The 24,569-nt window shown below is 36.0% G+C and overlaps 2 protein-coding genes across 7 annotated transcripts in view; one reads left to right on the top strand and one right to left on the bottom strand.

Annotated features, from left to right (window-relative positions):
* Positions 1-24,569, bottom strand: part of LOC101743353 (TAR DNA-binding protein 43) — a 490,523-nt gene that overhangs the window by 228,406 nt on the left and 237,548 nt on the right. The window lies entirely within an intron of this gene.
* LOC101738201 (protein ECT2) overlaps positions 1-24,569 on the top strand; it is a 42,146-nt gene that overhangs the window by 4,602 nt on the left and 12,975 nt on the right. For 4 of the 6 annotated variants that reach the window (XM_038016163.2, XM_038016169.2, XM_038016166.2 and 1 more), the window contains exons 2-5: positions 12,218-12,425; positions 21,491-21,626; positions 22,936-23,148; positions 24,294-24,437. In XM_038016163.2, the coding sequence (XP_037872091.1) occupies positions 12,218-12,425; positions 21,491-21,626; positions 22,936-23,148; positions 24,294-24,437 (701 nt within the window). Of the gene's footprint in view, positions 1-12,217; positions 12,426-16,505; positions 16,885-21,490; positions 21,627-22,935; positions 23,149-24,293; positions 24,438-24,569 lie in introns of those variants that run through there. The other 2 variants (XM_038016167.2, XM_038016168.2) reach the window with 2 other exon arrangements.

The following is a 24,569-nucleotide window of genomic DNA, read 5'->3' as shown; positions in this document are numbered from 1 at the left end:
GAAATACTCCGCATACATATTCTTGACTTAAAATCACCAATTTTAGATTTAATGTTCCTCCTTTTTATTTCGATACTCGTTTGAACGTCACGAAAAACTTTCAGACCTATATTATGAGTTTTTTTGTTATGTGGGAACTGAAGATCTAAAATATTTTTGTTACAAGTAAGTCCAACCAGTCTATTGAAGTAATTTTAGGTTTAGATAACTATAGATACAAATTCTATTTATGGAGAAGAACGTTTTATAGAATAAGAATGTATGTAGTAACAAAAATATGAATGTAAAGTCTGAGAAGTTATTGTTATCGTCATGAGTAGCATTAATGGGATTCGTGACCGACATTTTACTTAATGAAAACACTAGAAAACACCAATTAGCACTTTCACTAATATATAATTACTCATTATACCACAACACCGTACAAAATATTGTTAATATAATTTTCTTAAATTTGAACTGTCTGAATGTGTAGTAATATATATTTTTTTTATTGCTTTGGTGGGTGGACGACCTCGCAGCCCACCTGGTCTTAAGTGGTTACTGGAGCCCATGGACATCTACAACGTAAAATGCGCCACCCACCTTGAGATTTAAGTTCTAAGATCTCAGTATAGTTACAACGGCTGCCCCACCCTTCAAACCGGAACGCATTCACTGCTTCACGGCAGAAATAGACAGGGCGGTGGTACCTACCCGCGCGAACTCACAAGAGGTCCTACCACCAGTAACTACGCAAATTATAATTTTGCGGTAATGTATATAATATTACATATATTATTACATATATAGGCAAATACAAAAAGCACCATTTGCTTCGGTTTTCTCTAGTCTTAATAGACATAGTTCAAACTACTTTTACGGTTTAGTATAGCGTCTTTACTGTCATTGTAATATTATTTCCAACTTTACAAAAACTAACTGATTTTCCGTTTTTCATTTAGTAATATCAGTTATTTTTCCCTCAAAATAGCAATAGAAAAATCTTGAAGTGTAACCATTTTTGTCGAAATTCGATCATTTGGCAAACACTAGTAATTATAATTAGGTCTTGTAATTGCTTGTAATGAGTTCGCCGTACACTCATCTTCATAAGATCAGTCCTACGACCTCAAGTGAATATGATCCAACATCAACCACCATATTAATAAACCTTCGTCGATTTTTTAGTCGTCTATAATGGTCACACTCCACTCGAGGCGGTTATCACAAGCTTTTATTTGATTTGTTACTTTGAGATCTTGTTCATTTATTATTTAATGACGCAGGTCTGATTGGTTATTTATTAAGCCCGATCAATTTGAATCCATTCATAATTTTAACTAATGTTTTTGTTCTTAAAACTTTGTTATAGACTTCCAGAACATCCTTAAAGTCTGCAGTATATGATGTTTTAATTTGCATGCCAATCTTTTGTAGGTATTTACAGATGATGAGATTTAGATTCATTCTAACAAATCTCCTTTTATAGATGGCGTAAAGCGTGATTTGGGGCATTCGTGCCAGTCATGCTAGCGTTGGTAGAACAACTACGGTCCTACCTCGGTGGAGGGAGTGAGTCCGCATGGTGTGGTCTCAAATGTTTCAATGCGTTCTTCACCCATCTGTCTCTCTAATTCACATTGGTTTTATTTGTAAATAATATCTGTGACTAAGATACAGAGCGGCTTTTTTTATTGGAATACGAAACTTATGTTAACTAACAGAGAGATATTCTAAGTATAGCTAAAACTTTGGTGTACTACTAAAATAAATAGAAAAAAAAACAGTGGTGTTTTGTGGAATTTCAGTGCTTATTTTCCAATTTACTGTACGAAGAGATTCACGGAGGGCAGGTTGCATTTCTTAGTTTTTTTTTGTTTGATATTATTCCTTAATCGAGGAAGTTATACCTGAACATAAGCTAGTACTTATTAGGAAGATTGGTGCGACCTTTATGCGGTATATTAACACCGGTGCAGTCGTATCTCTCGATTCGAGTACACCAGGTGTGTTATCCTTTAGGCCATAGCGACTTGTTTCGTAATAATATATTTTTTCTAATAACAATATGACCTCATTGTTTCATTCACCAAGATCGTAAATTCCCAGAGCCCCTAAAAACCTACGACAATTCAGTAAAACTAAAATTCTGTTTTCATGTCACGTATGTGTTTTTTCCCCTACCCATTGCTAGTAAGTTGCCTATGGCGTTATTCCACTTACGCTCAACGTGAGAGAATTTGCTAACACTAGCCTAGCAAGAGTAATGCTTCGCAGAATTCACCACCGGATCGCAATCGTGACCCATTGGGAAGATCCGACGAGAAGCATAATGCTGGTACTGCCAATATCCTCGATAAACTGCAACATATAATAAATACATTATGTATTACCGATATTATGATAGTATTAAGTAAAGTACGCTGTGAAGTATTATTTTTATGATTACACGATAAACAATATATTGTAATACGCACGAACACCGCTTAGTTTTTATGCGCCGACAAAGGCCAGTGCACTGATTCAACACTAATTGCGCCTTGCGGCACTACATGTATCGTCAAATTAGCATACAGCAGCTTTCAATATAACGATCTTACTGTCGCGCCATCCTGTGATTTTGTTAAAAAATTATGACGAAACACTGTTTAAATGCTAAAATGGTTTTAGTGCGGTTTTTAAACATACAACTGAGATAACTAGTTTCATAAGCAGAGTCAAATATATAAGTAAAAAAAATTAAATTCAGGTTATTGTTTTTAAACTAACTTTGTTTTTTACCAGCCCGAAGGCAAGCATGCGTGCGTACATACATGTCTGTATGGCTGTAGCTTCTGTTAGTTGTTATATTTATAAATTAAATAAGTTTTTATAAATATATTATCTTAAAAATCATCGAATGTCAATCCATCAACTATGTGACTTTAGGCATGTTTTTTGTTTTTTTTTTTTATAAAATGCAAGGGATTTTATAAAAAAAAAAACAAAAAACAAGTTCATAACGTCATCATACTAACTTTCCCCACTAGAAACGTAGTTAATTAGCTTTGGTTTTTGAGTGGTGATTAATGGTATAAAATTATAAAATGACTAATTAATTAGTTGAATGCAAATACTAAGTAAATTTTAATTCGGTTCATCCTTTTCAGTAAATTTGTTTATACAATTACGTTGATCGATACCTTTACTGCAAGTCGTTGCCTAAGATGACGGCTGATCACAGTACTGCTGACCAGCTCCTGGGTGTTAATACAAACATTGCACACTCTGACTGCATATCCAGTATTGAAATTGATCCGGCTGAGATTTTGAAACTGCTAAAGGCTTTAGATCTGTCAAAAGCAGCAGGTCCTGATTGGATTCCACCCCTATTCATAGTTAGGTGTTCTGAGAACTTGCTTGCACCTTTGGTCATACTTTACCGTAGGTTAATTCATGAAGGAATCGTACCTGTGATCTGGAAATCTGCGTTCATAACACCGGTTCACAAAAAAGGCAATAAAGAAAATATAAAAAATTATAGGCCTATATCAAAATTGTGCTTATTTGCTAAACTGTTTGAACGAGTTGTGTATTCACAGTTGTACGCTTTTTTAAAACCTACCTTCATAGCGCAACAACATGGTTTCTTGAAGAATAGATCGACTACCACTAACTTAGTTACCTTCACGGAATATCTCACACGTAATATGGATTCTGGTGGTCAAGTTGATGCTGTCTTTACTGATTTCAGTAAGGCATTCGACCGCATCGATCACACGATTCTGCTACAAAAGCTCTTTAATGCTGGAATTCATGGCAGTCTCTTCAGGTGGTTTTCTTCTTATGTTGAAAATAGATCACAAAAGGTTGTGGTCAACGGACATGCTTCTTCCTGGGGAGGGATCCCTTCTGGTGTTCCTCAAGGGTCTCTGCTCGGCCCGTTGATGTTTAATATCTTTATAAATGATATAGGTACATGTTTTCGGTCTTCGGACTTCCTCTTGTATGCGGATGACATGAAAGTTTATAGAAAAGTTAACTCTTCCAATGATTGTCAGATGATACAGGAGGATCTTTTAAGGCTCGAGGAATATTGTCATCTTAATAAATTAGACCTCAACGTTTCGAAGTGTTTTGCCATGACCTTCACACATAAGACTACACCTGTTAAGTTCACATATCAGCTTATAGGAACCAATCTGGCAAATGTAGATGAATTTTGCGATTTGGGGGTAACACATGATAGGAAACTGTCTTATGAGAAGCATATAGACAATATAGTGAAAACAGCCTATATATCATTAGGTTTTATCAAGCGGCTTGGTGCGCAATTTACTAGTGCTAAAATTTTTAAGGTGCTGTACTGTGCATATGTGCGCAGTATCCTAGAGTATTGTTCGCAGGTATGGAATCCGCGATATAAAATTTATATAAATAGATTGGAGACCATACAGACCAAATTCATGAGGTTTCTTCAATTTAAAACTAAAGTGTATGATCCCGACTACGAGACGAGATGTAGAAGGCATCACATACTTCCACTGGAGGAAAGACGTAGGATAGCTGATATTGTTCTTTATAGCAAAATAGCTCAGTCTGAGGTGGACTCGTCTTATCTTCTATCGTTGTTATGTTTAAGGGTGCCCCCGAGATCCATAATGCGCGAGAGCCGTCAATCATCTCGTCTCGGAGTACCTCGTGGTGGTACAAATTACAGACGTAATGCATTCTTTATAAGATTTTTTTTTTTTTTTTTTTTATTGCTTACATGAGTGGACGAGCTCACAGCCCACCTGGTGTTAAGTGGTTACTGGAGCCCATAGACATCTACAACGTAAATGCGCCACCCACCTTGAGATATTAGTTCTAAGGTCTCAATTATAGTTACAACGGCTGCCCCACCCTTCAAACCGAAACGCATTACTGCTTCACGGCAGAAATAGGCAGGGCGGTGGTACCTACCCGTGCGGACTCACAAGAGGTCCTACCACCAGTAATTACGCAAATTATAATTTTGCGGGTTTCATTTTTATTACACGATGTTATTCCTTCACCGTGGAAATCAATCGTGAACATTTGTTGAGTACGTATTTCATTAGAAAAATTGGTACCCGCCTGCGGGATTCGAACACCGATGCATCGCTCAACACGAATGCACCGGACGTCTTATCCGTTAGGCCACGACGACTTCAAGAGCTAAGAGCTGCTAACAGTTTCAATGCTCTAGCTGACTTCCCTGAACTGGACATTTTCAACTATTAGGAGTATTAGGAGTAGTATTAGGAGAACATTAGTCAGTCGATGGTTGAATGCAAATATTTAATTAATTATTTTCTATTTACTACGTTTTTCTGTTTTTTTATTTTCTCAAACTGTTTTATTTTTGTTTTTGTTTTACGTTTTACTTTAATTATTTAATTCTAGGCGATGCGACGCCCCAATCGTTTGTAGTTATTTAAATGCGGAGACATTTAAATGGTGTTTAGTTGTAAGGTTAGAGTTTATATAGTTTAAGTTCACTGTTTGTCTTCCTAATAAAATAAAATAAAATAAAAAATAAAATAATTTCATTTAAAAAAAATACGCTTACTCATTTATTCACACATTTTTTTTATATCACGTAGCTCCGAGTGTTTGGCATATCTCAGAACATAATGTAAGATTATTTCATATCTTTCAATCGGCAATAAAAATTCGAATAGTGTCACGCCACAATGAGTCGAAGGTGATTTAATATTTTTTATTACTTTCAAATAACAATAACACGACAAACTTTACATTATGGCTATCATTAAATATTTTCTTTTATCTCCCTTTTTAGGAGTTGGTTTAGAATGGATGCACGATGAGTAAAACGAAATGTGTTTAGTAATACGCCTTTTTGTAAGATTATGAGTGTAGATTTTGGCATTTCAAGGATATTCAGTTTGGATTTGATATTATTGTTGTTGTTTAATTTTTAAAACTAATGACACATGCTTAGTTCTATGTTCATTTAGAGTTAGTAGTAGATTATTCAAAATATGGTGTAGCGATCCAAAGAATATGGTAAAAAGACTAACTTATACTAGATACAGAAATAAATGTCAAAAGGTAATTTTTAAATGTAACGTAGAACATGATAAAAAAACAATTTTAGATTGTAATAATAATATTTAAAAAGTTTGGGATAAAATTAATGAGTTATTGGGTAAAAATAAGCAGTCTTTGGATAATTTAATCTTAAGTAACATAACTAAACAGGACGGCACGCAGGCAGTCTGTAATGAATTTGCTGATACATTCTCAAAGGAAATTGATCAAATAAAGCACTCCTGTGATGAAAAATGGCTGGAAAGGAAGACTTATGTTAAATTGTCTAATGTGTGTATGAGATGGCAACCGGTTAATGGCAAGGACATAAAACTAATAATTGATAAAATGAATAAAAATAAATCACCGGGAAGTGATCTTATACGCATGTCTGATTTGAAAATAATTGTTGATAAGATTAGCCCTGTTTTATCTAAGCTGATAAATCTATCTGTAAAATGCCACAAATTTCCACAAAAATTAAAGGAAGCAATCATTCGTCCGGTCCATAAGAGAGGTGATCGTAAAGTATTTTCGAATTATAGACCAATAGCTATACTATCAAGTATTGATAAAATTATGGAAAAATGTGTTATCAATCAAATAGGAACTTTTTTACAAAAAAATAATATCTTAACGGAATGTCAACATGGCTTCCAGAAAAATAAAAGTACCAACACCTTATTATCAAATTTTACGGACGAAATTAATGCACATTTGGAAAAAAAAAAAATTATTGTAGCTATTTTTTATGATTTTAGGAAGGCTTTTGATACCCTACAGACTGAAACCCTCTTAAATGCAATGGAGGAGTGTGGCCTGGGGCAGCTGCTGAACCCTTGGTTCAGCGACTATCTCAGGGCGCGCTCTTACCGTGTGAAAGTCGGCGATGCGTTCAGCGAGGAGAAACAAGTAAACTGCGGAGTTCCCCAGGGCTCAGGATGTGGGCCCGTGTGTTACCTGATGCACGTAAATAGCCTCTGTGGAGTATTACGTCACTGCTCCGCCCACATGTTTGCCGATGACCTTTGTACTCTGAGCGCTAGTACCGACCTCGCGGAAATGTGTCGCCGAGTTCAAGAGGATGTGGATGCGGTAGTTAAATGGTCACATGATAACGGCATTATATTAAACGCTGACAAAACAAAGATGATAATTATTCACTCCCCGTATTTACGTTCTATTGATAATCCGTCTCCTCTGATTGCCCACAGCTTTGATTGCTTCCACAATAAGAAAATTAACTGCACGTGTAATCCTATCGAAAAAGTTAATTGTGTAACATACCTAGGAGTAAAAATAACTAGTCAGGTCATAAGTATTGTCACACAGTAAAAACTTTTCTTTTAGAATGCTGGCCACAAAAAAGTTTAATGAATTCGAATTTCGAATTGTTCATGAAAATAAAAATGTATACTTTTAGAATTTTTACTCATTTTTAAATATGGAGTGGACGCTTAAAGAAGACCGTGTTGCAGTTATTGCGTTGCATCATTGCGGTTACGCGCCAATTCAAATTTTTAACATACTGAAAAATTTTAATATAACCAATAGATTCGTTTATCGTACCATCAAACGATACAATGAAGACTCTAGTGTAGATGACAGGTCAAGAAGTGGTCGCTGTCGGTCTGTTAGGACTCCAGGATGATAAAAGCTGTGAAGGCGCGAATTCAAAGAAATCCCAAACGTAAACAGAAACTGTTGGCCCTTCAGATGGGGTTAAGCAGAACCACGGTGAAAAGGGTGTTAAATATAGGCTTCGGGCATATCGAAGAAAAACAGGACATCGTTTGAATGCTCGTCTAATGGACCTGAGACTGAAGAGATGCCGCGCTTTGTTGAAGCGGTACGCGGGAAAAAAATATCGGGAAATTCTATTTTCGAATGAAAAAATTTTTACCGTAGAAGAGAGCTACAACAAACAAAATGATAAGATGTACGCACACAGTAGTGAAGAAGCGAGCAACCGTATTCCGCGTGTCCAACGAGGTCATTTTCCATCCTCGCTCATGGTATGGTTGGGAGTTTCTTATTGGGGCTTAACAGAGGTACATTTTTGTGAGAAAGGTGTAAAAACGAATGCAGTTGTGTATCAAAATACAGTCCTGACGAACCTTGTGGAACTTGTTTCTCATACCATGTTCAATAACAGGCACTGGGTATTCCAACAAGATTCGGCGCCAGCTCATAGAGCGAAGAGCACACAAGACTGGCTGGCGGCGCGTGAAATCGACTTCATCCGGTACGAAGACTGGCCCTCCTCCAGTCCAGATTTGAATCCGTTAGATTACAAGATATGGCAACACTTGGAGGAAAAGGCGTGCTCAAAGCCTTATCCCAATTTGGAGTCACTCAAGACATCCTTGATTAAGGCAGCCGCCGATATTGACATGGACCTCGTTCGTGCTGCGATAGACGACTGGTCGCGCAGATTGAAGGCCTGTATTCAAAATCACGGAGGTCATTTTGAATAAACTTTAGTGTCATAAGAATCTATGTTTGTTAAGTTCATTTTGGTATATGAATGGTTACATAATGAATAAACTTGTTTCAATTATTTTACATTAAACATGTGACAGAATTTATGACCTGACTAGGTAGATACCTCTTTTTCCTGGGATTCCCACATATAATACGTATGTGGAAAATTAAGAATATTACTAGAAAAGTTTTATTATTTAAGTATTAAAGTTCCAATACCAAAATGTTTATATTTTGCACTAGTGGATTCCATAATAAGTTACGCTCTTGATTGCTATGGATTAACATTTAAAACATACATAGATAAAATAGAATCATTGCAAACAAGATTTTTAAAATTACTCGTAAATAAAAAGACAATGAATCAATGTAAAGGAGATTACTCTAAACTATATAAAATATGTAAAATTTTACCGGCTAGCCTGAAACATAAATATCCTCTACTTGTAAACAATCATAGTAAACAGGATCGTTTAACTAACTTGGTGCAACATAAAACTGGCACAAGGTCAATGTCCAAAGGAAAATTTGAAATACCCATGGTACAAAATTACTATGGAGATAGAACGTTAAAAAAACGTGTTCCATACTTACTCAATAGTTTACCCGAGGACATAAGACGTGAGCCTATACTTGCTAAATTTAAAAGCTTATTAAAAAAACATTTGTTAAATACGTTGTAACCATTTACGTAAATTAATTGTGTTATTATAGTATAAGCTAGTTGAATGGTTTATACGCTATGTTTGTATAAAGCGAGTTACCTGCAGTCAAACTGCGTAAGCAGTTTTGCGGGGCATGTTTTGAATCTAAGTGTAACTTTTTATGAATAAATATATTACATACATACATATATGATGTCATCTGCCGGTTCATGATTCTGGCCTACTTCGACCGACATCTATTCATCTACTGTTAACTGTGATATGTTTACTTATATCGATTACTATTTTTTCTCACCTAAGACTCACGTGTTTCGGTCCCATGGACAATGTTAGGCCTACGCCAAAGTTTTTGAAGGTTGGAAGGAAGAGTTAAATAGTTTTAGATAAACATATTAAATATAAAAAGGCATAACTAATTTGTGACTATTGTTCATTGTATAAAAAAGCGTTTGGATTTTCCAAAAAAAAAACAGACAAAATTTGTCTTGAAAATTACGAACACAATGAAAAATAAATCAGCCTAATCGGTCGAGTTGTTTTCAAATGAGGCACCGTTATGAACATGACAATTGACTTTTATTTAAATGAAAATATTACAGCTTTTACGACGAAATGTATGTAAATAATATAAATCTAAGTAATTGAAAAACGTGCAGCAGCCCATTGTGTGATGCCTTATTTTTCAGATCAAACTTTTTGGCATATTATTTTGAATCGTTTTTAAAAGATCGAAACTTGAGAAATTGTTTTTTTTTAAGAAAACTAACATTTTCATTACGATTCGCTGCTTAGATCTACCTGATTACGACCATAGACTTTTAGGGTAAACTATTTTCACTGTTTAAGCTCAGGCTTTTTATATCAGTTCCGACGTATCGAATACTTTACAGTATTCCTAGTACGGACTTCTAAGGTGTTATTCGTCGACATTTGAATATTGTGCTAACTATCCTCTATTTTTCACTACTTACAAATATTTCTAGATTTTATATTTGAGTTCACACAGAACGAATTAATAGTACCTTAATGTAACAAATAGTTCTATTATATCTACAAATCGCGAAAACCGAAGTAAATACTAAAGTAGTTAAGTTAACCTTATGCTAATATTGCTAAACAAACCAATATATGATATAAGAAATTTTACACTTATACTATTTAAACTCGATCGAAGTCGTCATGGCCTAAACGATAAGACGCCCGGTGTACTCGTACCAAAAGACGCGCTTTTATTATTTTGACTACCTACCTATCTATTTTATTCTTAAGCGGCACGGCTAGGTCTGCGTAGTTTTACTCGGAGGCATTCAGAGTTTAGAAGGTGTTACATCCGTCATACAATCAAGACTTTCCACTTTACGAGTATACGCAACTAGTAGAATCACATACCTTAGTTATAAAAAAAACAATAATAAATACGATTTCATGTAAACATTTATTATTTGTGTTCAAAGTTTTTATGATAATTTTCAACCGAAACTCACGTTAAGACTGTTTTGTGTCGCTTTCATGTAAGAGCGGGGCTTTTTCATTTTGTGAGAAATGTAAACGCATGGATTTGGTTGCTTTGTACATATAAATTGATTTTATTTTTAAAGTGTGAGGCTAAGTAGTGCAATAACAAGATATTTAAATGATGTTTTCAAATTTTCTTTCGAACTGTGAATAGTGGCTATGAAAAATCTAATTACATGTTTACTATATACGTAACGCATGAAAATCTGGTACCAATTGTAGTACAGCAGGTAAATACAAATTCGTATGCTTTACTTTTCATAAAACACGTCTCAAATATGTTTGTTTACTGGAAAAGTACAGAAAGTCGAATAAAATTAGGATGCGAATTTATACACATTCACAATAAAATAAATTCGCGGCAATGAGACAATCGATAAAACATTTGCGTGCCACAAAGAAAGCCTCAAATTGTGTTGTACGTTTTTTTTTTGTAATTTTTTTGTTAAATGTAGTAATTTATTTAGTATTACCAAATTTAAATGGATTCTGCACCTGTGTAGTAGCCATAGCAAATTGTACTACAATACAGCATTTAAGCGCGGGATTTTAGAATTTGGTACATTGCTTCTACATAATTCGCCTTCTAATTTTTTATCGTGAGCTGTTGTTGCATTTTGAATACGCACAGGCTGGTGCTACTGTGGTACTGTTCTGTACTACATTCTTGCTACAATGCGTTTCCGGTTAAAGAGTGTTAAAGTCCTAATACTAATTAATAGTTTGATCTCATGTCAAGTAGATCGGTGGTATTAATATTTTGTTTTTTTATTGCCACAAAAGCCGAATGAGCTAACAGCCCACCTAATAGTGAATGGTAACCGTGGCTCATCAACCTCATATTAGCACCGGATAGGCCCTGAGCTTTGGAATTAACTTCATTGCCCGGTGTTTTCAGAGTGCTATGAGCTGTCATTCAAACGCGGTTTAAAATGATGTCCCTTTGCCATTACTGATGTCCATGCGCGACGGATACTACTAACTATCAGATGACCCATATACTAGTCTGCTCTTCTTCAAGGGCAACGAAAAGGTCTTGTCGTTCCAATTAAAGAAATACAAATAATTAGGTTCAATAAATCTAAACATAAGTCAATGACCCAGGCTTACACATATTGTAACTCGATTTGCAAATCTGGCGAATATTCGAAGGATCAAAGGAAGCGCTGGCTGTCAACATCTGTTTCTTTTCAAGGGGATTTAATCAGATAAATCGTGTTTATAGCTCATGAATTTCCTGATGCAAAATCAATTATGAATTAACTTGTTCCAAAAAACATGCACTTTGTAAAAATACTCACTTGGCTTTTGCTTCTTGGTCAAATAAATCGAAAATGTTTGAAAATCCATACAAGACTATAAAAAAATATCAGATTGTAATTCGAAGTATAATGCAAAAAAAAACTTCCTTAACATACCTAATTGTTACTGCTATTATCCTATTTTTCATTTCCATAAAAGAAATCTATGATCCATAACGGGCAGTGGTATCCGCTAACTTCTGAATTGGTCGGCAGGCTCGTCGAATCCGGTAGTGTATGTGAATGGTTCATGCTTGGAATGCGAAAGGGTACGTGCCGCCTGTGAACGGCTCGGCATCGTGGAGGTGGCACCGGAGCCCGATGCATTGCCGACACTGCTGCAACCGACTGCACCGCCATGTTACCTCGTCACATCTCCCTTCGAAGGCGAACTCTTCGACACAGCACACAGAGCCAAATACAGGTAAGTTTTATTTTAAAGAGCGTGGATTTCGACTGTTCTATGCATAGTAAGAAATTTTAATTGAATTATTGGCAATGGCAAAAGTACCCATTCAAAATGTTAATGGTCTAAATAGAGCACGCAATAGCGTAGCTGGAATAGCCCCCTAAGCTTCCAGAGAATAGGTAGGGAGAAAAAAAAGCACCCAATAATTTCCAGTGGTTTTCATAGTGATGGTACCCTAGGTGCGTGCTAATATGCCGCTTTTTGATAACAATGTTTTTAAGAAAAGACAGCAAAGCTAAAATATGTTTATGTAAAAAATAGAAAACATGCCATTAATAATTCATCATTATCATCATTATCAACAGCCCACAGTCGTCGTCATCCACTGTTGGACATAGGCCTCTCCCAACTGTTAAAAATATGACTGAGCCTCAGTGGTGTGGACTATTAATACAATTATATCAAATTAATTCATGAGCTTATCGAATCCCTCTATATCATTATATAGATATTTTTAACAGTTTCTTGCAGTGAGAGAAATAAAAGTAATCATCAGTCTGACGATTGACGAAAAACTTAATTTATTTCGAAATATTTTGGTTTAAGTACCTTTTAAAATTAGGAACATTTTCAATTTCGGCGCCCTCATAACGTTGCCACTAGGCTTCGTAAGCCTAAGTCTACAGCAACTATTGATAATTTATGCTTTTCTTGTAACACCTAGGATTGCGTTCTTACCGTTTCACATTTTCAGCATTCTAAAAACATTCGGCTTTCAAATCAGAAGTACAAGTCAGTGTACTTCAAATAAACACGTAAAATTTTCTAATACTTTTTTGATTCAAGCACAATTTTTTGTCATGTTTTCTTGAAATTATAGTAGGTATACGGTCAGAACGCCATACCTGAAAGTTACATTAGTTTACATAGCGCTATCATAATAATAATATCCTTGGCGTAAACATAATACACTAGTAGTTAGTGCTTATCAAGATATAATTCAATTTAGAAAGTATTTTTTGCATAATACTTTACCTTACTTAATACCTTACATATTATCCTTGTGTTGACTGAAAAATCGAAACATTGGCTCCTAAAAATCTAAGCTTTAAAAAAGTCAACCAGTGAAAACAAAAAACTTAGACGAAGCTTTACAGCTATAAACATAGTATTTTTTTCACGCGATCGTGGGAGTTTTTGTACAATGACGCCAACATTCAAGAGCGCGATACAAATGTTATCTACGTACACCAATATTCGCTTTGCGTGGACAACTCAGAATTCTGTTAGTTGATTTAATTATTTTTTTATACATTTTACATTTAAAGACGAGTATAATGAAATGCCTTAATAAAATGATTTATTATATATTGATACATAAATTTAAGGAAAACGACGGCCATTCCTTTTTTTTATTAATAAAAAAAAGGAACGGTCGTCGTTTTCTATTAAACGGCTATTCGTCGGCTATTTAAATAGCTAACAAACGACAATATGGTGCTGTGTAAATGAGCATTTGTGTTTAACTGTTAATAAAAAGTAACTTAAATTACTATAATAATAGAAGACTACGTAGAAAACGTTGTTTCCCGAGCGCTATGACATGTCCTTCTTCAAACGAGGCTTGTGGAGAGTATTAAGCGGTAGGTAGCGGCTTGGCTCTGCCCCTGGCATTGCTGAAGTTCATGGGCGACGGTAACCACTCACCATCAGGTATGCTCGTCTGCTTACAAGGGCAATAAAAAAAAAAAGAATAGATTAATGTCTGCAACGTAGAGATAATTTACTACAATTCCACTAGTGCGTTTATTAAGCTTAAATTATTATTATTTTTCAGAATATTACTTAAATCTAATTTTTGCTGCGTATTGACCACATACACTTGGTTTTAATGAGTTTTTTCGTTTCGAGACGGAACTAAAGCAAAATTGTTCTGGTTAATGACTGCTATTTTAGAATAGATCAACGTCACCGGTAGCTGTCATATAAGTGTGAACATCGGTTTTTCAACACAAAAACGTGTATTAAACGTAAACTTGTACAAAACATCCGACGCGCGCTCATTAAGTCTAGCAAAGTAACTAAGAACGTTGCCAAAATAAATTTTAATGTCAATAACGTCTCATTAACATGTCTCTGTACATTGTATATTCCCTATATGTTCGGTATGTATATGTATTTCGAAGGAGGAAATCGATGCTCACGCATAACATAGTTCTATCCGTATAAAATAGGCAGGTCAGGTAGGCAGCGGCTTGGCTCTGCCCCTGGCATTGCTAAAGTTTTTTTTTTATGATTGAAAGATTACTGGTGGCCCGGAGGCCTTTCCAGCTTCACCAGGACAGGTGGGCGAGCAAAGGCTCAGCCAGGAGGATTACTAAAGTCCATGGGCGACGGTAACCACTCACCACCAGGTGGGCCGTATGCTCGTCTGCCTACAAGGGCAATTAAAAAAAAAAATTGTTGAAGATTTTCATTGAAACTTTTTATTTCTCTATTTAAATAGGAGACGAGCATCCTTTAATCTGTGTGCGACGGTATCTTTATTTGAACGATGGAATGTTGTAGTTGAAACTGCGATATTCCGCGAGTTTGATATCTGATTGATGGTTTGGCTACCTCTTATCGTTGACGTTGTACATTTGCCTTCATTAAATTCCAACGAGAACGTTTATTACAGCTACTATGTTAGGCATATTGATTTGTATAAATATTTCATATAATTCACGATGACCAAATTAAATGTTACATTTCAAATTATTGTTTTTTTTTCAAATTCAATATAATATTAGCCGTGAATATTTCTAATAGTGTTATGAATAAACATTAAAGCTTTTCTTATAAAGTATACCGTCACTATTGTGCGTTCGTGAGAATTCCCTACTCTACATCGACGCTTTTTGTTACAAACACTACTACAAACCCGTTAATGAACAGTGAGTGACCTTCTAGATAGTATCCTTCCACGTGTCAGTTAGGGCCGTTATTATGTTTCATTCATTTAAGCTGTTTACTATTCATATGAAATAAAGCAAGCAAATTAATGTTCATTTTCGGTCACTCAAAAATTTGAAGCCAAATATTAAAAATAAAAATTTTAAAGTATGTGTATAGTTACTTTTTTGCATTTACAGAAAGAGATTAACTTTAATAAAAGCTCAGTGGTAGGATGAGAAATAGGGTCACAAACAATTACAGTAATCATTTGCCATACTTTTTATAAATGTATAGTTAAAAAGCTCAAAGTATCTTACTAAAAGTAAGATACTGGTAAAGAATGCCTCAAGCATTAAGTCCGCCATTGTACCTTTGTACATGAAGTTGAATAAATAAAATAAATAAAAGTTGGTAACCCTATTGTTGGTTCATGTTCATTAAAACGTAGCACGAAAATTTCGTTGAACGAATTTAAGGTCCATGACTGAGATACATATTATTTTTGTGCCGAAACTAATTATCTTTATAAATTATAAACATATTATTTTTGTGCCGAAACTAATTATCTATATAAATTATAATCGTTCGGTGAGGCTATAATCGGCCGTTGAGAAAACTCCATCAATATTTCAGTTAATTTGCATTGCAATGAAAATGTTGGTGGCCAAGGTATAGATTGGTTCATGTATCGATTATTATCTACCGCTTGGGTTCAACATTTTATGATATAAGAAAAAAAAATACACGTTTTAGTTCCTTTAATAAATACATGACCATTTATTTAACTTGTTTAAGTTTCACGAGCGCGTGATCCGTGTGTGATTTTTTTCATAAAAGCTGCAAGGCCGTTGATCTGACGAAATCGAAATGGTGCAACGTTCATTTGTGTAAAACGTCAAATATGTACGTGCAGTTGTATACCGCACCAAATTGTTTACCCGTGTGTAGTTTGATAAACAACAAACGAGATTCCGCCCTGAACATAAATTTGCCTTTGTTTATTTACGCGAAACCTTTTATGCAATAAACTGTATGATGCCCGAATGTATTTCATGTAATGATGAATGTAAATAAAGGTGCGTGTACAGAGAACACGACGTACCGCGAGGGTCGCCCTTGTGGCCGCGCGACGCTCCTTGCTATTTTCGGCCTCACATTCCTCAAGACTGCTTTTCAATCTAACGTGAAACGCATAACGTGCTTGCCGCCTGTCTTTGTTTTCGCGACTATCGCTAGCTAACATTACTGTTTTAATGTTTTCGAAATATCACGAACTGCTGCTAGTGAACGACTATTAATCTCGAAATTCTGTGAAACCAATTAGCTATTTGCGCGGCAATGTCAAATAGTGCTGGTGAATGGTATCAGTGTGTCGTGAGATTGTGGAATTCATATTGGATTAGTGCGTGATTGCTAGTGAAAATAAAATGGGCCCCACGCGGATACCAGTTACCACAGAGGATGAGGAACCTTTCCAAGACGCACCTTTTCAAGTTGAATTAAAAACTCCAGATTCTATACCGCCACAATGTGATCTGTAAGAATTTTTTTTTAGTTGTATTACTATTTGTTTAAAAGCAAAAACTAAAAACACTTCACCTGTTACATAAGTAAATCTTAATGGATATTGTATTTATTATTATTAAAATATTATATATATATTTTATATATTATATATATTATAAAAATGTATTTTTATATATTATAAAAATGTATTTATTGCTTTTCGAAGTATTCTCCGCGAAATTTGACACATTTTTCCATACGATGGAACCAATCATTGAAGCAACCATTCCATTCGGAAGTTGGGGTCTCCAAAATGGCCGTTTTGTAGGCGTCCACAGCTTCTTCAGGTGATGAAAATCTCTGTCCACGCAATTTATTCTTTATTTTAGGGAAAGTATAGAAATCATTAGGGCTTAGGTCGGGGCTGTACGGCGGATGGTCTAATAATTCTATGTTTTCTTGCTCTAAAAACTCTTTTGTTCTGTGCGCGGTGTGAGAACTCGCATTGTCGTGATGGAGGATGATGCGGCGGTTGCAGTTCTCTTTACGGAGTTCAGAAATGACCTGTGGCAAACGAATGCTAGCATACCATTCTGCATTAACCGTTCTTTGTCCCTCAAGAGGAATAGTCGTAACATGGCCGGTTTTGGAGACATACGTGGCCACAATTTTTTTGCAACACTCCGTAAACGAACAATTTTTGTTGGCTTTAACTCATTTTCGAACACCCAAACTCGTGACTGGTTTTTTGTTTCGGGTTCGTACGCGTATATCCAGGATTCGCCACCTGATACAATGTTGTATACAGCATTTGAGGATCCTGCGTGGAATCTTTCGAGAGTTCTGACGCACCAAGTAACGCGAGCCGCTTTTTGCTCTTCACAGAGCGAATGCGGTATCCATCGGGAAAACAACTTTTTTACACCTAATTGTTCATGCAAGATTATTTGTATTTGACTCATGCCAATGTCTAAAGTTGCCTGAATTTCGCGGTATGTCACATGTCGATCTTCCTCAATCAGCTTACGCACAGCATCAACGTTTTCTTGGGTGACTGCAGTTTTTGGACGACCTTGACGGGGATCATCACTGAGCTTGACACGTCCACGTTGAAACTCAGCAAACCAGCGATAAATTGTGGTTTTGGATGGGGCTTCATCACCAAATGCAGAAATCATCCGGTCAACACACTGTTTTTGTGTTAAACCACTTCGAAAGTCATAATAAATCATCGCTCTTGAATTTTCTCGAGTCAATTCCATTTTCTCAACGACTAAACAAGTTTGACAAAACCTCGTGACAAGACCGAGAATCTTTTTTAAAATAAATAAATGGTATTCGATTTTTAAAACCAAGGAGTTTTCAATTAAAAAGATTTTAATATGACAGGAACAGTGGAAATATTCCATTCCCGATACTTTTAGTGCAGCCCTCGTAGCACTAATAATGAGTATACCGTTAGCCGTGTCATTCTCTTCTAACCCATTAGGGATCTTAATCAACTAAGTTTTTTTTTTTTCTACTTTAACACCTGCGATCAGTCGCCAATCAGGTGAGTTGCGAGAGTTTATGGTTTGGAGGGATAGAGCCAATGCTTCGTCTCGCCTTAGGGTAGCACGTGGACTCTCTTGAGTCTTCAATCAACTAAGTTGATGTCGTTTTTTGAACGTATGAAAAGTGCTTCATGAGAGCCTGGTGACAAACATGCGAGAAACTAAAAAAATTCACGGTACACATCGATGTGTTTGAAACTGATCTTTTATATGAACGTTCGAAGATTTTGCTTGCTTTAGCGTGTTAAAATGAAATTCTTGTTGTTGTTTCTAAGACCATTATGATCTTTGTTTAGAAAGCAATGCTTTATAAGCTGTCAGAGGTTGGTATCCTTAGATATTTGCCATTCCAATCTCGGAACCTTTAGGGTTGTGGAGGCCCTGTATGGTCCTACTGACTACCGTATATTTCGCAAGTTATATATGTATAAAACTATTCAAGACTGACGGCGTTTTTGCCATCACGTATACTATGTACCTAGAATATCTTGCATCTCGCGTGTTGTATGAGTTCAGATGTTATTTAATGTCGAATTTTTTAAATATTATTTAATAACAATAATATCATTATTTCTACGTGATTATGAGAAGCCCATCTTACTGAGACAGAATTGTTTCGAAGGTTTGCCAACAGAATACGCTTCTGTTAAAGGAACATACGATTTAAATCCGAGCATCTTTGGAATTAAATCGAGCGTAAATACTTCAAACGAATCGAATTGAACAAAGAGACTGTTTGAGAAGTAAATCGTTGGTAAAAAGAATTGCATTCCTGGCTTCGTTTTGGTAATCGCGCCTTGAACATAAGACAAAAGAAAAAATATAACATTATAATCTGGAGATACTTGTTGGTTCATGGTATTACTCGTAGATCAGAAATAAAGAAAATAGAGGACATGTCAGTAATCCATAATACTCGTACCAGTAAATATTAGAAAACAATATTTTTATATGCTGAATGTTGGAGAGCTGACTAATAAAATTTCCAAGAAGCTTTCAGCTATGGTTTGTTTTTCAACTCAATGTTTTTGAGTTAGGACATCTTATGGTTACACGGCGCCGCAGTGCCTAGAATTAAACAACAAAAAATGTATTCATAATTTTATTGTTTACTTTCAATTTTAACCATAAATACTTATCTCAATTACGGAAAACATCAGATTAGTTTACTAGATAAGCTTACTAGATTACTAACTTAGATTGCCATGGTAGATGGGTAGTGAATGCCCAATGAAAAGTGCAGTTATTCTGATACAGTGATATTTCCTAAAGCATTACAGCGCGTGTTAAATATGCTTCTTTTGTACAGGAAAAACATAAAACTGTATATCATAAAAACATAAGTAAAACAAGATATAAATATGTGACTTCTAAGGAATTCAAAGGATTTGGAACTCAATTTAGGGATATTTAATGATTAAATTAAGAACAAACACTGTATTACACAATAAAAACGTATCAAAGGCATTGGTGGTCTTGTAATTATGAGAGCTTATTTAAATTAATTTTTTTCTCAGGCTATCGAATATATTTGTATGCATTTTTTTGTATTTCTCTCAGTAACGCAAAACTTTTCCTTACTGCATAATAATATATACATAGCAATAGAGCATCTTTAGTGCGAAGTCTAACAAAAGGGTTTCAAATCGACATGGCTATTTAACAGAGCTGTATGACTACGTAGAAGAATGGGACTGTTTTTCTCGTGCGACATGTCAAAAATTGATGGAGTCAAGAGTTCACCGGCGTAAAGCAGCAATTAAAAGCGGTCGACCCGTAGACTACTTATTAATTTTAGTTTGAAATGTATTAAATTGCGCTTTTTCTTACGCACTTCACATTCACGTGATGTATTTCACTAAGTGAAAACCGCAATTTCATTCTTTTATAATACTGAAAAACCGGAGAATTGATGATGAATCTAATCTGAAGACCCATATAAGCCTGTGGAAATCGATCAACTTGGTACCGTGATTGTTTATAAATTCTTTGAATTCAAATGTAAGTCACAAACTATTTCTAAAAAGACACGTACGTACGTTAGCCCTGTAGTGTGACAGTACGTATTGATATGTAAGTGACGTCACGAGCTGGCTGCCCCAACCGACACGACGCGTCGAGTGGCGCACCCAGCGTTCATGTTTGATCCGAAGAACCATTCGAACAACGTCACGCACTAACTAACGCCCACTGTATCCACGAACGTTTTAATTCATGTCTCCGGGAACAAATCGTGTTCCCTATTAATAAAATTATTCTACAAATATACATATTTTTTTTTCGCTTTCGAAACGGATTCAACAGAAATGCGTGTACACAAACTAAAATATCTAGGAAGTGCTTTATTTATTCCAGCGTAAACATTAAATATTATGATTTTCTTTCACTTAATCCAAAGTAGTTTTGTCTTCTATAATTGAATTAATAAGAATGAATGCTGTTTTCTGAGAATGTTCATTTGCGATAAATTCTAGAGTAATTCATAGTGTAACAAGTAGTAAACAAATAGAGACATTCACGTTATTTTATAATAGAAGTAGATATAATATTAAGTATATGTATTTTGAATTTTAATATATATATTTTTATTGCTTAGATGGGTGGACGAGCTCACAGCCCACCTGTTGTGAAGTGGTTACCGGGGCCCATAGACATCTACGACGTAAATGCGCCACCCATCTTGAGATATAAGTTCTTAGGTCTCAAGTATAGTTACAACGGCTGCTCCACCCTTCAAACCGAAAAGCATTACTGCTTCACAGCAGAAATAGGGAAGGAGGTGGTACCTACTCGCGCGGACTTACTAGAGGTTCTACCACCAGTAATTACGCAAATTAAAATTTGCGGGTTTGATTTTTATTACACGATGTTATTCCTTCACCGTGGAAGTCAACAGTGAACATTTGTTGAGTACGTATTTCATTAGAAAAATTGGTACCCGCCTGGGATTCGAACACCCAGTGCATCGCTCAACACGAATGGACCGGACGTCCTATCCTTTAGGCCACGATGACTTCATTAAGACTTTTTTTTAGATTTAATAAATAAAAATCGCAATTGAACTTGAAAATGTTTTGTAAACAGAGTGTTGGGACCGACTGCAGTTCTGCAACTGGCGGAACGCGACGAGCCTCCTCCAGCAAATGCACGGCCGCTCTACTCGTTGGCCATGCGGGGCGCCGTCATATGTTTCTCCGGATTTAGGAAAAAGGATGAACTTGTAAGTATTTTGAAAAACTAGTGATAGGATCTCTTGGGAGTCCGCAGGGGTAGGTACCACCACCCTGCCTATTTCTGCCGGGAAGCAGTAATGCGTTTCGGTTTGAAGGGTGGGGCAGCCGTGAGACCTTAGAACTTATATCTCAAGGTGGGTGGCGCATTTACGTTGTAGATGTCTATGGCTCCAGTAACCACTTAACACTAGGTGGGCTGTGAGCTCGTCCACCCATCTAAGCAATAAAAATAAAAACTGTACCAACAAAATAATCTATACTGATGTAACAAATGCCAATGTTCGTTTTTACCAATTTGAAGATGTACACGCGTACCAAGGACCGATGATATCACAATATTTTTACTACTTTGCCCTAAACTGTTGACCAGGATCAATAGGGTAAAAAAAATATAATTTTTTTACTTCGGCTTGCCATAACAGCGTGTTTTTAGTTTATTACTTACTAGTTAAACGCGATCAGGTTTGCGGAACGATCTTTTATTTAACTTTGATCCGAGCGCTACCAAATCATACAAGATCACTCGTAAGGTCAATCTGAAGGTTTCCTGAGAATCTCATCTAAATCTGAATTCTGTCCTGCCGTTTTCGGAGTCTTTAAGGAAGGTAGATACCGATGCGAACATGTGTCGCATACGCATAGACTTTTATTTTTATAAATTAAGTTTTTACTCCTATATAAAATTAGCTGAAGTTACATGTGCTAGAAACAAAATTTACGTATATACGCGACGGTATAGGGTACTACCTTATGGTATGGCATGGGTATAGAGAAACGGCAAATAAGCTAACTAGCTTTTGCCCGCGACTCCGTTCGCGTGGAACAGTTACTTTGGCATAACGCTAAATTTTACCCCCACTTCATTTACGTAGAAAGTGAAAATATTTTTGAATTATAGAATGTTAAGGAGCTATTTAAACCTCTATTTTGAAACATTCTTTATTGGTGCTCCACTTGTATGGCCTTACCGTGATGTTATATAGCCTATTTATTGCCTTCCTCAGTAAATTAGTTATCTAACCCTGAAATATTTTTTCAAATCGCACCAAGAGTTCCTGAGATTAGCGCGTTCAAACAAACAAACTTTTCAGCTTTATAATATTAATTATCAAATTAGTGTGTTGTCATCGGTCGTCGATAAATCTACAAAGTTTGAATGAAATCTGGCCGATTAAAATGGGTCGAAATCGCGTCTAAAGGAGTCAGTTACAAACATACATACAAGTGAAGCTAATATAAAGCGTGTAAAAAAATTTGGTAATGTCAAACATTAATAGAGTTGTTGAATGTTGACAGACGTACCTGATAACGTTAATACACTACATGGGCGGCTCGATCCGTAAGGACATGTCGAGCAAGGTGACGCACCTGATCGCGGCCGCAGCTACGGGCGAGAAGTACAGGTACGCGTCCGGGTTCGGCCTGCCCGTGCTCGCGCGCTCCTGGGTCGACGCGTGCTGGGAACGGCGAGACGACCCCGCCTGTCTCGCGACCGACGATGTCATAATTGTAAGTATACTCACTCTTGAGACATACCGGTGGTTTTTTTTTAAAGGAATTTTATGACCTGGAAACTAAGACCTTCAAGTCATGTCTTATTTTTACTTAATTTAACTTTTATGATGTGTTTAGGGCGACGTCGACTGTTTACCATTCGGTCCACCGGATCGGCTATAAATAATTACTAGTGGCCGACTGGTAGTCGAAATTCGACTAAAATTAATTTAATTATAAGTTTGAACATTATAAAGGATCTATTGTGAAAGAAAATCATACGACGTCTATAATAACAAATTTCGCCAAGGCTACACTATAGATAAATAATATTGAAGACAAACAATATTAACCTATTCTGAATTTGACCACAGACTTTAACAATAAACAAAAGAGTATATAGTATGGGTGTGTGTGTGTGTGTGTGTCAAATACATGGTTACTTTATACATAACTCTATATTCTCTATAAGTGTGGGAAATTTCATAGTCCTCTGTCCACACAATTTTCGTAAAAAGGGGTACACAGTTTTTTCTTCACGTATGAATATTTAGATATCTTGTGAATTTTTTTTACTATAGTCCGCAGCTTACGACGAACTCAACTGTAGGTACAGATTGTAGCATAGGTAGGTAAAGTAGATTGGTAGGTGGACTCATAGAACGCTGCTGCCCATTATCCAGTGAATCCCTTACTTGCCTTTCACGACATCCAAGAGAAGAGATGCGGTGGTGCTATTCTAGAGGGAGACACATACAACAAAAAATTAGTGTCTTTGAAATCACAGAACAGTTGTCGTTAAAGGAAACCTTATATACAAATATTCGAAATTATAATGTCTGCTTCCTTGTTGACATCATCATTCATGGTCGTTTTAAATCTTGTTTAATGATCATATTATTTGAATATGACCTAATAAAGTCTATTTAAAATCTATTCTGTACGAGAAGGGTATTTTCTAGAAAATATTGTAGTTCTATAGTCATATGTATGTTTATTTATTTATTTTTTATTGCCTTTGTAGGCAGACGAGCATACGGCCCACCTGATGGTAAGTGGTCATCGTCGCTCATGGACATCAGCAACGCCAGGGGCGGAGCCAAGCCGCTGCCTACCATAATATATATGTTAATAATTTTGAGATTAACGTTGTGTTACAGAAAGAACATAAATTGAAAGTTTTCGCCGGAGCGAGGGTGTGCTTCGTCGGCTTCCCGGAGGATGAGACCCAACACATGGGCGAGGTGCTCGCCAGCAACGGAGGCGCCGTCTGTCCACTCGACGATCCGGACTGTACGCACGTCGTAAGTAACATTTATTCATAATTATTTAATAATGTGATCAAATCCTCAAAGAATAGTTCCAATTGGTTAAGGGCATTGAATTTATTCAAGAATAAAATACAAGAACATACAAAACACAAATAAATTTGTTTT

Source organism: Bombyx mori, chromosome 15 (assembly GCF_030269925.1).
Source record: "Bombyx mori chromosome 15, ASM3026992v2".
Lineage (NCBI taxonomy): Eukaryota > Metazoa > Arthropoda > Insecta > Lepidoptera > Bombycidae > Bombyx > Bombyx mori.
This window is presented reverse-complemented; position numbering and strand designations above follow the sequence as displayed.